The sequence below is a fragment of the Falco peregrinus genome, chromosome 6, assembly GCF_023634155.1.
Source record: "Falco peregrinus isolate bFalPer1 chromosome 6, bFalPer1.pri, whole genome shotgun sequence".
In the NCBI taxonomy this organism is placed as follows: Eukaryota; Metazoa; Chordata; class Aves; order Falconiformes; family Falconidae; genus Falco; species Falco peregrinus.
This window is the reverse complement of record NC_073726.1, coordinates 75,928,734-75,944,799: the sequence shown is the minus strand read 5'-3', so window position 1 is coordinate 75,944,799 and position 16,066 is coordinate 75,928,734. Positions and strand designations below refer to the sequence as shown.

At 40.3% G+C, this 16,066-nt stretch overlaps 2 protein-coding genes and 1 long non-coding RNA gene across 3 annotated transcripts in view; all 3 read right to left on the bottom strand.

The window, feature by feature from the left end:
- The window catches only part of IRAG2 (inositol 1,4,5-triphosphate receptor associated 2), a 28,758-nt gene extending 21,530 nt beyond the window's left edge, over positions 1 to 7,228 (bottom strand). Inside the window, exons 1-5 of the mRNA XM_055807293.1 lie at positions 7,185 to 7,228; positions 6,990 to 7,089; positions 5,299 to 5,412; positions 4,833 to 4,934; positions 1,424 to 1,587 (exon numbers count right to left, since the gene is read on the bottom strand). Of these exons, the coding sequence (XP_055663268.1) occupies positions 1,424 to 1,587; positions 4,833 to 4,934; positions 5,299 to 5,412; positions 6,990 to 7,089; positions 7,185 to 7,213 (509 nt within the window). The 5' untranslated portion in view covers positions 7,214 to 7,228. The remainder of the gene's footprint in view (positions 1 to 1,423; positions 1,588 to 4,832; positions 4,935 to 5,298; positions 5,413 to 6,989; positions 7,090 to 7,184) is intronic.
- A 2,307-nt stretch (positions 7,229 to 9,535) lies between these two features.
- On the bottom strand, positions 9,536 to 11,501 carry LOC129784671 (uncharacterized). Its single transcript, XR_008747682.1, has 3 exons — positions 11,456 to 11,501; positions 10,143 to 10,220; positions 9,536 to 9,590 (listed from the first exon to the last, which is right to left on the bottom strand). It is a non-coding gene; the product is annotated as an uncharacterized LOC129784671 (long non-coding RNA).
- Positions 11,502 to 15,336: 3,835 nt separating this feature from the next.
- Positions 15,337 to 16,066, bottom strand: LOC129784762 (inositol 1,4,5-triphosphate receptor associated 2-like). Its single transcript, XM_055808642.1, has 3 exons — positions 15,784 to 16,066; positions 15,499 to 15,575; positions 15,337 to 15,419 (listed from the first exon to the last, which is right to left on the bottom strand). The coding sequence occupies exons 1-3, from the start codon at positions 15,873 to 15,875 to the stop codon at positions 15,337 to 15,339; spliced, it is 252 nt and encodes an 83-aa protein (XP_055664617.1). The 5' UTR covers positions 15,876 to 16,066.

Below are 16,066 nucleotides of genomic sequence, written 5' to 3'. Positions count from 1 at the left end.
GGAAGGGGTGGAGATTTTCCCTGGTTTCTCCCAGCCTAACAGCACAAGGGCAGGGCCAGCCTCAACCAGCTGGGTACTGTAGAGGTAGCTCATGGAATATCCAGAGAACTCTTGCAGAGGAATAGCTTAGCAGCACAAACTTTTACAATTTTGTCAAAAGAATGCATTGTCTCATGGTTTTGGAGAAACAGTATTGGGATATAGAGTCAATCATTCTAGAAAAGAAACACCAGAGCTATTAGTGCAGCTACACAGCTTCACCAGATTGATTTCCCAGTGTTTCAGAGGGTATTCCACTTGACAGCAAGCAGATGCCATCAGAACCAGCGCTAAAGATGATAACTTTCAAGGAACCCTTTTTTTCCACTGCAGAAACCCTTTGCCTGTTTCTTCTCTAACTTATCTTCACATATATTTTTCTTGTTGCTGCCGCCATAAACAATTTTGATAGAGAGGCAGCTTTAAGAAACCAAGCCATCAGTTTTTTTGTCAGCTCTTTTCTGAGTAAAGGGAAAGCATGTAAGAAGTCTATATTAACAATGTTAAATGGAATGTAAGTCAAGCTAAAGTGCATCATGACTGCTTCATATTGGCTCTCCAGGATGCAAAGCCCTAGGGAGCTCCTTACACCCCAAATCCAGGTAGAGGCATGCATGCAAAATTTTATATTTAGCATAGGATAGCAGAAGGATGATACTATAGGTAAGCCTGGGTTCCACAAAGATAACAAATTCAAGTTAGTTGTTCTAGAAAAAAAAATAATAAGTTTGACTGGCTACTTTCTTGGATGCCCAAGGAGAAGAGGAAGGGTGGGCAGGCAGAGGTTTACACCTGCTGTCCTTTGCTGTCATATTTGTAATATCAAAACTCATAGCAGGAACCATGTGCCAATAAACTGAAATTTAAGTTACATTTTTGTATGTAATGAGATAACTCATTGAAGTGATACCCTTAAGAAACTGACACAGATCATCTGAAGCTAGCAACTGTCTCCCAAAGCAATAATACCTGCAGGCATATATTTTACAGGTCTTCTGCTTCACACAAACCCAACATTTTATTTAATGGTTGCACCTGTTAGATAGGCCCTGCCTTCTTGCTATAACTGCTCAGTCTGTGGTCTCCCTGGTGTTTCCAAAGGCAGCTCCAAGACTCTACTTCATACGTAAACCTTAGAGTCCCACATAGCGTATGTGTTATGCTAAAACCAGATCCACACTTCAAACCAGCAGACTATTTCCTCCATGAAAAAAGCCTTCAGAAATCAGTAAACTTTTTATTCCACAGGACAAAACCCCGAACCCAACAAAAAACCCCACCAAACAGAGACGCAACCACCAACAACAAAAAACAAATAATAAAAACACCCAAAGGGAGGGAAAAAAAAAAACCCAAGACAGACCCACATGCTTTGAAGGGGTACCTGGCAGAGAGTTCTTTCCTTAGGTGAAGTTGCTCTGTCTTGGTTCTCCTCAAATCGCCTGCCATTTGAATAAAATCCTTATCTAGGGATTCTTTGTATTTTTCCAAGAGATGAAGTTTCTGGATCCAAAGGTGTCTTTTTTCTCCTAGTTCTTGCTTGAGAGCCTGTGGAATTTTGAAACCGAGCTGTCATGTGGTTAGATGAGGAGCAGAGCCAGAGAGTAAACCAGAGCCCCAATTTACATGATGAGAATAGATTTCCCTATTCCACCATTTAATATCATCACCTACATCTGATGCTATCAGTAATAAAGAAGGTGGATGATTGACAATGTTTTGTCATCTACTCACTCAGCATCTGGTTGGGATGGGGGGGGGTGGGGCGCAGAGGAGAGATAAGTGAGGAGAAATACATTTTAATAAGGAAGAGATGAGGGAGAAATGGGTGGGTTTTGTGCAAAAGTGTTTTGTGCAGTCTAATGGGTTAACAAAGCTACCTAAACTTCAGACCTGTGCCTTCCAATTCCTGAATCTGATAGGATATGGGGACAGAGAGGCTAGACTCTTGCCAAGTATTAGGACTTCAAGAAATTTTTTTTTTTTAGATTGAGCAATGTGTAACAGTTTGCACAAGAGATAGTAAGCTAGTTCAATTTTTGTCAAATGGCTCCCACTTTTTTCAAGAAGTTACTTCTGAGTGAAAAGTCACTCTCAGCCTTTCTTTCTGGGCAGATCTAGAGTACACATACAGTCCTCTTCCTCTTTAGCCATTGCAGAATAAATACATGGTTATCAAGTACATATGGTAAGTGTGGCAGCTGATTACATGGTGCATGAGGGAATCTTTACAACTTACTCCAGAAAAACTCCATCACAAGATGCCCAGATACAGCAGAAAAAACATTTCACAATGGAAAGTTTTAATAACAACCATCTTGCAAGAAGCCCTAAAATTGATAATTTAGGCTTTCCTCAAAGTATAACTGAGTCCATTGGCACCAATTTAAGTTTGCATTACAGCAAAATACAAAACCCCACCAAAACTATCAAGACAATATTTCAGTTTGTCATACACGCCTAGCAGATGGCATCTGTCCAAGGGATGACCTCTGTGACCAAGGCTTTTGCTTTTACCTCTAATTTGTGGGAAGAAAAGGGGGGGGGGAAGAGGGTAAAAAATGAGGTGTTAAGTGACATTGCACCCTTCGTATTTCTCTGAACAGTGGCTTGCAGTATAAAGTACTGAGAAAGAACAATCCAGTCCTATTTCTCTGACCTTGTTCAACTGAATACACAAAATAGAGTTCTCAGCTTTTAAAGAATGTTTAATGAGAGTCAAACAAAGGTCAGGTAAGAATGATGTAAAATCCCAGAAATATGAACATTAGTTCAAAGGGGAAAACATCAATCCCACAAATATGGGCCACGTTATCTACTTGCTTCACTCAAGAAAAGTGTAACACATCAAGTATCAAGCTAAAAATAAATAAAAATCCACAGAGACTGAGCAGTTTTGCTAGATATGTTTCCTGGGATGACATGGGATGTGACCATGTGCAAATGCCCACATCCTGAAGATCAGTTTGTCAGCCAAGACAGGCAGCACTTGCTCTCAGAAACAGCATAGTTTTGACACAAGTGGTATAGGTTTATCAGGGCACATGTGCCACAGTCTTGCCTTCCTGCAGGAGAAGGGCGTAAAAGTTTTTGTCACCATCAGTATATGCATGTACACACAAAACCACAGGCATACTTAGAATTTACTTCATGTATAATATATATTAAAATATATTTAACGCTGAAACTCAGTAAAGCATGTCCATAATATATTTCAGAGGGAATTGTGTGGAAGTGTTTAGTCTTCAAGTGACAGTACATGGTCCAAGATATACCATAGACCATACTTCCCACAGATCTGGCTTGTTCTAGCTAGGTGAAGACAATACATTTGACATGAAGTCACTTTCCATCCCCACAGGTCCCAGAAGGATAGGACGCTTTTGGTTTTGAAGAATCTTGTTCTTCCTTGATCATCTCTTAGCTTAGTTTCTAAATGCATCACTCTCTAAGAGCCAGAATAGGGTTCATTTGCCACGATCAACTGCAACACCCACACCAAAAGTTCAGCATCCCATGTTGAGCAGGAATACAATCCCAACACAAATGGTAAGTTAACAAGCACTTTGCAGCTGTGACAGCTTCAAAGGAGAAAGTTTTCAGTCAAGATCAAAAACCTACATCAATGCACAAGCCAGCAGTTTCCTAGAGTCTACTCAGAGTCACACCAGGGTGAAGAGACCAAGATGCTTGCAGCTTCTCCAAGGGGAAGATTTCAGGATTTACATCAAAAAGAAGGAAAAAAAAAAAAAAAAAGCTGGCTGCCTCCAATGATTTCTCCCATCTGCCCAGAAAAAAAAAAAAGTGAAGAGGGCCAGCTACATTTTGCAGTATTAGAGGAAAAGAAGAGTAGCTTTCTGCTTAAAAGCTAACAGCTTAAAACAGCACATACCCTGGTACCACTTACTATTACCCAAGTGGGATGAATTAAGGGTTTTGCATGTATTAAGGAGCTGAAAGATACCATTAATATACAGTTTAGTAGAGTTTTCTATAACAGTATTCCTAACAACAGATTAGCAAGAAGGAGCAGATTAGAGAAAAAGCTGCCTGCAGCAAGATCAAGATTTCAGAAACCATGCTCTTACATGGGAGGGCAGGATAGAGCAAGAGCTTGCGTCCACAGATCACTGCTACCACATGTGGAAGTTATTTTTGCCAGTTACCTTGAGCACAAGTCTTTACTTTCAAGCCTTCCTAGAGATATGAGAAGTAGTAAAAATAAATTATGCACGAATAAGTTGTAAAATATGTACTGTGGAACGTGTCCAGCAAAAGCAGAACTCTCTGCCTTTGAAAAGAAAGCAAACCCCATGAGGGTTTTAGTTTGGAAATCTGGTTATAAACCTACCTCCTTCCTCCTGTTGATGGCAAAACTGTCTGCTACCATAGCCAGATTCAGAACACAGGGGAAAGGAGGTGCTCAAGGCACACAAACATGCAGTAGTAAAAAAAGCTTCATAGCTCACGCAATATAGTGTTGCCACCTGACCTCATTTTCCTCTTCAAACTGACTTTATCTACCCTTCAAGCACAGTTTTAACAAAGCGAGCTCTTGCACAAGTCAGGAGAAGTGCAGCATTTAAGTGGAAAAATCAATCATCCCCTTTCTCTTTGAAAAAAAAAAAAAACGTTACAAAACATATCTCTCCATACAGACATCTCTAACTCCCAAATGGATTGCTATGATCTCAAGTACTTAATATACCTAGCATGCAGCAGTAAGATCCCACCTCAAGTTTTTGCACAGCCCCTCTATTTGATAAAATAGCTTCAGAGAAGCAGTTGCTTACCAGAAGTTTACTTTCCCAAGCCTGTTGCATGTTCACATCAGGGTCTTTTACCCATTGTAAAGCAGTCATGACAAGCTCCTCTGCTCCAGAGGCTTCCTTTTGCTGAAAAAGCAAAACAACACACCCTCAAAACCCCCTAAAACAACAAAAACCAAACACCACCACCACCCTCCTCCTCAAAAAAAAAAAAAAAAAAAAAAACACACCACACGAAAAAACCAAACCCTGGCTGGCATTTTTAGTACTAGCCTGACACAATGCCCAGAATTACCCAAGTTATAAGTTACGGTGTTGGAGTAGGTGCAAAATGTTGTTAGATTAAGTGTAACCCCCTCCATCCCCAAGAGCAGCTATTCTTATTTTTTCAAAAGGAGAAAACACGATCTGACCATCAGTGCTTAGAGAAATCCTAATTAAAAGGCTGATAGAAGAGCACATCCTTATTCACACAAGCTCTGCCACTGACCAGGTTGTGCATGACAGTCTTAAATTTTTCTCCTGCATATTCAGGTCCTTGAAGCAAAAGCAGCACTTCACGATCCAGCGTTTCATCCAGGGACGTCCATTCAGCCTTGAGAATCTTTGAAGAGATGGAAGATCCAGCTAGCTTATTTTGACATCTCCTTATTACAAACCAGCATCAGTGACATTTAGACTTTTCAGAAGTATCCCTGCATCCTATTTACCAGAAGGTCAGAGCTACTGAAACTTGAAGCTTGTAAAAGTTTTCAAAACCATCATGTCATGGGGATTTTAAAAAAGCAAGCCAGCCAAGCTGCTGAGCAATCCACGGTAAATTTTCATGTCAGGAGTAGGCAAGAGGAAGTCAATAATTAGTTATCTTCATTCAGAAGAGGCTTTGTGAAGTGATGAATAAGCAGAGCCCTTACTCGCTTTACAGGTGAATTGGTGGGATTGTGTCTCACTACAGCATCTGGGGAGGTAAACATAGTGACTCACTGTGGCCGTGGGGAGCTGCAATAGGGGACAATACATTATTTTTGAAACAGAGCTGCCTAGCCAAGTACACCTCTCATTTTTGGGCCTGTAGTTCTAGTCCATTATTAGATTCTTTTTCTTTTGCAAATGCCCCACATACAAAAGCAAGTAGCAGCACAGTGAAGTCTTACAAGAGAAATCACTACAATAGCATATATTTGTTATCAGCTTTGCTGCACAGCTTGCATCTGAAGGGAAGACAGCATTGTAAGAAAGGATGGGACTCCACGGAACGTCTTTAGGGAAACAGGCACAGAATAGCTCAGATAAAAACTCTGAAATAAAACCATAATGTACACGTAAATTGTTTTTCCCAGTAGCGCTCCACTGGAGTGCTGGAAAGCTACGAGAGCAGTAAACTAGAGACCAAGCTTCCAGTGTTACATGAAGCATGTCTGATCAAAAGCATAGTTCCCAAAAGTCATCAAACCACCTGCCAGGTGTTCTTCAGAGGACATGGGGGACACTGCAACTCCAACAGGCTCAACTGCAGTATTAAGAGTATGTTAGCTTGTGGCAGACTCAGAAGGATGCCTCTCCTGTCCTCCTCCAAGTCACTACCCAAAGACCCCAGAAAAAAAAAAAAGAAAGAACAGGGCAGTACTTCTAAAGATCAGTCTCCATCACACCTGCTGAAGAGCAAGGTAGTAGTACCTACAGAAAGATGCTTATCAGAGTATCTAAAGAATAAATTAGATGAAGACTCCTCAACATTGTCAAGACGCTTACTCTAATTTTCTTTTTCACTGCATTAGACTTCAAGGAAAAAGAAGCCTCCTCTCCTGCAATTGGAAATTGTGTCTGGTGTAGGTAGTACAACAAGAAGACAACTTACTTTCTTCAGCATAATACCCTTTATATATTTGAAAACGTCTATCTTCTCCTATCAGTCCGCTTTTCTTCCAGCTAAATGTATGACCCTAGTTCTTACAGATGTATTTTGTACATCACATTTTTCAGATCTCAGTGCTGTTTGCTTTTTGGACTTTCTCCAATGTACTTGGGACAATATTGTAACCCTCACATTTTATCCTTGTGTGCTAGGATTAATGGCTTTGAATTCCAGGACTATCTAACAATTCACAGGGAACAAGCTTTCTTCTTCCTTTACTGATACAAGACAACTGGGATGAGATTCAATAAAGATTTGATTCATACCTCAGAAGACTGAGCAAGTTCCAGCTCACAGTGCAGTGAATTCATCCCTTCAGGAATATTACCGTTAGATTTACACAACAGTGGGAAACTCAACCCATTTCTAGAAGAGACAGGGGGGGAAAGAAGAAAAAAAATAATCAGCCCTTTTTGACATTTGATGAACTGCATTTTCTGGAACATGTTCACAATACTCACGAGATCAGCTCTTGCTGCATATGTTGCATGTTCTCCAGTAGCTTATTTTTTTCTGCCCGTAAAGTCTAAAACATAGATCAGACTTAGTTAGAGTGTTAGTTTGTTACACAGAATAAGCATAGGATATGCATGCTTTCCCCTTGTGTAATTAAAACCTAAGCTCAGTCCCATACCTCTATTACTGAGGAACACTCCACAATGGTTAACTTCAGTTCCTTGATGTCCTGCTCCTTCTGCAGGGATTGTGGAGAAAAGAGCCATTAAAGCTTACTTCAATGTGCTAGATGTCAGGTTGTGTATTTGTAATATTTACGGCTATGATGCTTTGTAACCAAAACAGCACTCGCTATACTTGATCCTACACCACAGCAGCAAGCTGCACGATTTATGTTTGAGCAGCAACATAGTTACATAAAAAGAGCTTCAATTTTAGAAGAATACAGTCAATTACCTTGCATATTGGCTAACAGAAAGCCAAGATGACCTTTTCTATGTAACTCCCGAAGGAGATGGAAAAACACTTTCCAGGTGCTGTGTTTTAATTTATTACTTAACAGGTTTCACTACCAGAAGTAGCAGATTAAACTGGACAGAAGCACTCTAGTTCTAGCTGAAAACCTAGACTATATTATGCCTGGCATGAGTTTTAATCCCAAATGACCCTTAAAACAAGTTGCAGTGTTCTGAGTTTACTCTCTTGGTTTTCATGATTAAAGTCACAGAGCATAGCACTCTGCATATTAAACACCACCTAATTGAAGGGCTGATAGAGAACGTATCAACCCTCACAGCAAGGCTGAGGTGTTACTAGAAATATTATCTTTCTCACTATCACAAACTAGCAATGGGCTTAAATCCTGTTATGCCATTACAGTGGAAGACACTGCATAGACAAGCCGAGTGTATCTTTGCGAAAACAGGAACTTCAGGTAGGAGCTTTGGTCCTCTCATCCCTTTTATGAGTTCTTCCTACTCTTCCTCTTAAAAAAACAATTGAGTTTTGAAAAAGAGATGAAATACACAGAAATCCAAGCATGAAAAGTGAGGTTATAGAACCAGGCTTCCAGCCTTGGCAGTGTCAGACAACAGATACGTGGTTCTGAAGCTTGGGGGGGGGGGGGGGGGGGGCAGAATAAAGTGTTTTCTATCTTCCAGGCCCGCAGAAGGTATGCAAAAAGAAAGGTTATGCCAAAATGTTCAGTGACCAATCCTATCCAATCTACCTTTGGATAAAGAGCTGTGAGGGGGAATTTTTTTAGCTTTTGTATAAACTTATCCCACAGATCCTAATGCCAACAAGCAGTCAGTTTTCCACACCAGTTTCTTCAAGATTATACAAACCAGTTACCTTTATCTACAAAAACATGCAATCTATCAGTCTGCTTTCAAAATTCCCATTTATTCAACAGACTAAATAAAAAAATAAAAAAACAACCAAACCTTTTTAAAATAAAAGGATACCAGAGTGGCCCCAGAAAAGCTTTGAATCATTCAAAGAGAAGAAAGTGAAAGCTATTTTGGAAAAAAAAAAAAAAAAAAGTGAATTCATTTGTGCCCTCAAGCTGCTTCTGGCAAATAAAAACACTATTAAAAAACACCCAGCTACAAAATTATCAGCTAGATCACATTGAAATTAGATTCTCTTGCCACTGTCTTAATTCAGCTGCACTTATTTTTGCAGACAGCCTAACAGTCAAATATTTTATCAGCTGATTTAGAATGTGTTCTGATAAATAAACACAATTAGCCTAGAAGGCTATTTGTGTAATTCACGAATCCAGAGAATGTCAATGCCCTTATGTATTCTTAAGTCTTTGTTTTCAAATAAAAAAAATTTACATGCTTAAAAACATCAAAAATGTTCACTTTTTAGCAAAGCCTAGATAATTACACATCAGAAATGAGAAAGGACAAATTTGCTTCTCCATTGGGCTCTGAATCACCATCTCTAGTTTGACACAAATTCAACAATTTAAGTAAAATTCACGAAGGGAAGGATCTTCTGCAGATATATTCTCTTACCAGCTGCTGAAGGAAGTAGCCGTTGGAAGTTTCCATACATTTTTCTGAAGTTTTCAAATTTGTTTTGTTTTAATAGGTTCTGATATTTTCTTTCTTTTTTTTTTTTTTTAATAAAAGTATACTCCTGAAACCTTTAATTATGCTGACTCATATGCAGGTCCTAAAGCAGATCTCGCCTACTTTGAAGCCATTTATAGGATCAGGTTCTGCAGTGTGAGAACAGTAGAAATAGAAGTGCCACAGTGAAGACTACTGCCTTGCCTTTTTACAAATCATCCCATAGTCAGTATTCTCAGTCAAGACAGTAATGAAGCAAAAGCAACTAACCTGGAGCAAGCTTGCCTCTTTAGTCACCACAGTGTTCTCATAGATATGTGCTTGTATCTGAAGAATGAAAAGATTAAAAATAATTCTAGTCATCAGCATGCACCGTAATACAAGTCTGTTCTGATCTCCTACTCGAAGGGGGAAAAGGGTAAACATTCCTTGTTTAGAAAAAAAAATAATCAAATTCTTCTTTGAATGCCTTGCCTGGTGTGTTTCAAAGTTCAAATCTTGTACCCAGTTAAAAGTGGAAGCGTTCTCCACTTTCGGTCACCTTTGTTTCCTCTTGTCTGTCCAGACTAATAGTTTCAGCAACATCAGGCAAAGCATGGCTGTGATATATTTTCTCAAATACTGGGGGAAAATTTCCCTCAAAGTTTAACTTTGAGGAAAGAATGAAACTGTGGATTGTTTATATTAGCCCAATTTTTAGCCTCCAGACAGCAACCTTCTTCGCCAGAGCTGTGGCACTGTCCGAGCGATGATTGCACTGCAGTTCTTTAATATTGACAGGCTCAGGGCTGCCTACCTTCCAGAAGCAGAAATTCCCTTCACCAGACCCGAATAAGCTATAGGCTGTCTTTCTGTTCCTCCTGAAGTTGAAATGCTTACTTGAAGATCTGCTGCATTTTTTGACAGCTCTAAAATCTTCTTTTGAAGTCCATCGGTGTCCATGCTATTCCTAATATTCTAAACAAGAAACAGAGTATTTAGGCACAGCCTGAATGGGTTGACAGCTTCTCCTTGAAGGAGCTAAGCAAAATGACATCTCCACCCCCAAGATACTGCCTACTCTAAAGCACTACCAACAGTTATGCACGTGTGCTTGCCCCACTGAAATAGTTTGTGCTCCTTTCCTCCCCATTTCTCCAGAACACTGTTAAAAAAAAAAGAAAGAAAACCTCAAAAAGTGATTTATAAGTACCACCAGACCTGAAAATCTACAGAAAAGTTTTGAGGCCTGCAGCACAAGAATTATTTCTAGAAAGCTGCAGTTTAATAGCTATTTGGACTTGCAAGTTTTTCACAAAGACTAAATTTTGAGCATGGTAAACATGCAAAGAACAAGATTACCACGTTGTTATAATAGATGAGAAATTCCAGAATCTACTACGTGCTTTTCATTACTATGTATGATGTAACCTGTTTCTCTATTGCAACCTAACCAGTCTAAAATACAGATTGTAAGCAAGTATTAAACATTTTATCACCTGGTAAAAACTGATTAATGAAATATTTAGTTTTATGAAATAAAGATTTACTACTTCTCTGGGGAAAAAAAAACCCAACAAAAAACAGGGGGGAGTGTGGGGAGGGAAAAAGGTGCGCCTAGGGATAGAGCTCTATTAGCAGTATATTCTCTACAAGACTCGTGTAGATTCCTGGCCAGTGTTGATGGATCCATCTGAGTGGAGCCCTCAGCCACTGCAATTTTTTTGTTGTTTTTGTTGTTTTGGGGTTTTTTTTTTTTTAGGGGGGGGGGGGTGGAGTTACAGCTCCATACAGGGCTCCTCCTTTGGATCTTAAAAGAGAGAAAAAGAAGTGAATATGAAAAGAAAACGTGTTAGATTGAGATTGTTTCAATATATATATTCAATATATACCAATATATCGGTAGCTGTGTTAACTAGAATTATTTGGAATGTTTATAGTACTTTGAGAAAAGGAGAAGGGGAGAACTGTTTGTCCCTGTCCCCCATGCTTCTTCAACCTTGTATCCTTACTTACCCAGCAAACGCAAAACTTGAAGCACAGTGCAACTTCAAGATACAAAGCTTTATGTTAAGTCATCCTTGTAAAATGTAAGGTATTTTGATAACCTAACTAGCATGTCAGGCTTCAAAGTCTGACAAACATTTCACTTCTAAATTGTGAGCATTTAACTAGACAAGAACACACACTTGCAAAGTCACAATTTATTTTACCTCTTCCTGGAGAGAAGTAACTTTGGTGAGGAGAGACTGATTTTCCCTTTCCTAATCAGGTTTAGGAGACAGACACACACACACACAAAAAAAAAAAGTTGTTTTTAGCATGTCAAGTTCAACATTCAAAGCCACCCTAAGTGAAAAAGCAACAGACCACATCATCCAGAGCCCAATATGAAGCTGTGGTGCTCCAGAAAGCACACCAGGAGGGGAGTGCTGGGGCTGGTCCAGCTCATGAACCCTCACTGAAGGATTTGACACAGGCATTTCAAATCAGAGTAAAACTCAAACCATAGATGATAGGAAGGAGGCATTCAAGGCCAGAGCGAGCAAGTCTAGTTGTGCTCATCCTGGAGTTAAGTCTGGAAAGTCTATAAGCCACGCTACACCTTTTTTTGTTTGCTTTTAATCAGACATGAAAAAGGTAGTATCCCACTCTGTACCTCCACTGCACAGGGGACAGTAACTAAGGGACTTCCAAGCACGGCTACAAAACTTCTAACAATATTTATCTCTCCTACCCCACCTCCTTCTCACAGGGTGAATTATGCATGTAATCTCCAATTAAAGCAAAACAGGAAGAAATATACACATGCCGCAGCAGGATAGCACCAAAAAGTCTTGTGTTCTTGCTTGGCCTGGAAGACTTTTTCCTGCTTTCTAAATGCCCAGCACCAGCAGGGCACAGAGCTGTAGAACACCAGCTTGCAGCTACCTCTGCACAGCAAGATGCAGGGTGGCCACTGTGGCGTGAATCACAGGCACAGCAGCAACGCAAACCTGTGTCCACCAGAGACCCTACACTCTGGTGTCTGGCAACACCTGCCAAAGCTGCGGCCACATCAGCCTTATTGCCAGGCTGCGTTACACTTCTTACAGCCACACAGCCTCTGCTACTCTGACACCTGGGGTGCGATTCAGATACTCTCACTTGTGCCCTTTCAGACACGCCGAGGTGTGCTGCCTGCCTTCCAGCTGTCAGCCCAGCACCGACAGGTCTCTGATGGGCCCTTGTCATATCTGCCAGCCCACATGGGTCTTGACAACATCCTAGGGGTGTTCTGAAAAGTGACTCTTGTGAGCAGACATCTGAACAGAGTCTCCTGTCCCTGCTGGTTCTAGAGAAGTCACATGGATTTCTGGCATAATACCACCAACTTCAGAACAGACAGGGCTCAATGATGGCAGCATGAGAGCTGTGGTCCTTAAGCACAGTTATATGTGAGACTGTCCCTTTTAATGGTTTTCTTCATTGTAACTGACAATAGTTTAGAGAAACTTCCATGCAAATACTTCATTGTTTCCATAACACTAACACAACACGTTTCAAGACACTTCCAAGAAGCTTCAGTACCCCCTGGTACAGAGAAAGTCATGCTACTGATTTTTACAGTGTGAGTGGCCCTGCCAGTGTCACAGCAAGGTACGAGATACTGTACAACATAAGCTAAGAAACAAAAGCACCTACTAGCTGTTTATTCTGGCAGAGAATCTGCTGTCTCATCTCTTCTGACAGGTTCAGGTTAGTTTTTGTTTCTTCTAGTTCTTCTTCCAGTGATTTTGCTCTCAGCACAGAATGCTGGATGCTGTATGTGGGGAAGTAAATCCACAGAAACTTCAGTGAGTTACTGTTGGTCATTAGGCTTGAAATACCAAGAACAGTATTTTTAGAAGCCACCAGGGACTTATTCCTTGGCACAACAGAAGAGCAGCAACTAAGTTTAAGCCCATTAATTTTGTTCCGTAAGTAAAGGCTCATAAACTTATCCTCTATTTATGAGCCTCCTTTGCTCTCACAGTAAGGTATGAAATCCCAAGCAAACATAGCATCAAAAAAAAAACCAAACCAAAACCAAACCCCACTCTTGTTTGCATCCACCTAACAACCTAGCTTGTTACAGTCAAATATATCAGGCTACCTGAGCACACAAGCTCATCCTTACAATACTTCATTGTTAGCAGTTATGGAAACCATTTCAGTTTGGTTTTCAGGAATAAGATCTGCATCATTTTCTTATCCTGACCTGATACCCCAACCAGTGTATAGATAACCACTGGGGCAAGGCCCTTTTCCTGGCTAGCTCCAGGCTGCAGAGGACATGGTCCGGCATGAGGGCACACATCCCATGCCAGCTATGCTGCAGGACTCCTGCCTTAATCTCCCAGATGATACTGGCAACAGTTTGGTAGTTGACATAACTATATCACATCTGAATTAATTAGATCAGATGAGCATTATGAATAGGGTCATATTTGCGGCATTGATGGGTCCCCAGGCTGCAGCACTACGAAGCTGGCAAGACAACTCACTAGTTTCTCAAGGGACTAGCAAAACAGCTCTTGCGTGCTCATTTCCCCTCTGCTTGGCAGCAAGTGTGTGGTCCAGGATTGGAAGCCTCCCAGAACTTGGCTGTTCTCTTCATAATGTTAAGGGTAATTTAAAAAAAAAAAAAAAAAGTAGTTTCATTTTGTTTAGCTTTACTCTAAGATTCTGCCTGTGTGCTTCTGCAGCACCTCATGCTGCAAGAGGCAGACTATAAGATGAATGACTGATTTTAGAAGAACGAGGAGGTACAGAGCAGAACAATCACGCACGAGGGATAAACCTTACAGGTACTACATTAAGTCAAGAAAGTTGCTCTCATGAAGCACTGGTGAGGTTAAAAGCATAAAGTAAGGCTAGACCACTTGTAAAACTACTGTAATGGCCATTACACTGTAGACCTGGTGCCATCAGGGTCTGTGTCTCTCACCTTTTTATTTGTTGACGTAGACCCTCATTATCTGCCAGTAGCTTAATGTTGGTCTCATCCACAGCTTCTAGCGAGAGCTTCAGCTTGTTGTTCTCTTCCTGAAGCTTCTGGTTGTTGTATTGCAGGTCCGCAACACAGGTTATCAAGTCAGAAGTCTCCCTGTTCCGGTAACAAAATGAGGAAACATTAACTGTAATCACCTTTCTCCATTTAGACTTTTTTTTAGAAGTCTTGATGCTGTGCTGCACTGATCAGAGGTGAGAGGAGAGCCCACAGAGGACTTGCAATGCTGCAGTGTACAGTCATTTTCTCTGCACAGAGATATTTGATCATCTCCAGATCAGTTCTCTAATTCAGTGGACACTAGGAACTGTTTTGTTTTTAAGTACTTTTAAAATGCTCCCCGTAATTGAGGTATGCTACTAGACAAGTGCCACATCTGGATGCCTGCATGACAGTATCTTAAGCCTTTTCTAAACACCTCTTTAGGACACCAGTAATACTTTTGTATTAATGCCACAATTTCTGGATCCTTTTCTTTTCCCCCTAAATCACCTCCCACTTATGCTTTCAACTGAAACTTGAACAAGGACCACTCTTGAGATCCCAAGAAACAGTAGGGAAGCAATGGAAAGCAGATCTTAACTTTTACATTTTATGCGTAGTCAAAAATCTTATCTTTGAAATTTCTGATGTTTAAGTGATTTGTTATTAACAGAACCCAAATCATAGTCACGACTATAAAGAAAGAAAACCAAAACCCAAGCAAAACCAAGGACCAGATTTTCAGGAGATAATGTCTTTATTGTCATACTCCTAAAAACTCCGAGGAGGGAAGGAACCAGTTTAAAAAGGAGAAGAAACACAGCAAAACTCTGGCCACAAGGAATTAAGGCGGCAAATGGACACAGAAGGACCAAGATATCAGTAGGGAAAGTTACTAGTGTGTTTTTAAGTTGGAGCAAAAGCTGAGGAAGAACACGATAGCATCAAAAGCTACTGCAGACAAAGTTCAGCATTACAACTCTGCCAAGACAGTTTTCTGAAACAGTGGTTCTAGAAACTGCTCTCAAGTAATTCAAAACTAAGAGTACTAAATTCTGAGCAAGAATTGCTTAAATGAACTTACATGTCTCCTTTAGACACATCACCACCAAAGGCCTCCAAGCTTCCTGATGTAACATTCATCTGGACAGGCATCTTTTTTGCTGAAAAAGGTGGGATTTTTGGTTATAGAATAAAAAAGTGGAGTTTTCCCAAATCAAACAAGAATAAAGAGGTCTGCACCTTCAGAGGTGTTCTTATGCACTTTAAATTCCAGGTCTTCCATGTTTGCTGTTGGGTCCTCAGTGGCATCATCTTCCCTGAAATAAGGAAGCATCAAGAGTCACAAAATCAATGTCACTGGATTGCTTACCAGCTTTGCAACATTTAAAAGCTTTCAGCCAAAACTCACACTGTAGTCACAGTGTCCCGATACCATCTGATTACAGAAGGCACAAGCTACAGGAGAGCTTTCTATTCTGTTTTCACGGAAGCTTTTATGAGATTGATTGATAAAAACACTATTACCATTTTCTCTTACAGTCCTCAATCCACTCTTTCATGATGGCATGGTATGTTTCCAGGTCCACAGAGACATCTTTCTGATCTGGGTCAAGCATGTTGCACAGCTCTTCAAGACCACTGTCTTCCGATCCCCGACTAGTTGTGTGTCTCAAATAATCAACTATCTTGGAAACTGATACTTTTCCTAAAATAAATACAGATGTCCATGCACCAGACTCTAAAGCCTAGCAGGCCATCACACAAAGTTGTAAAAAAAAAAAAAAAAAAAAAAAAAAAAAAAAAAAAA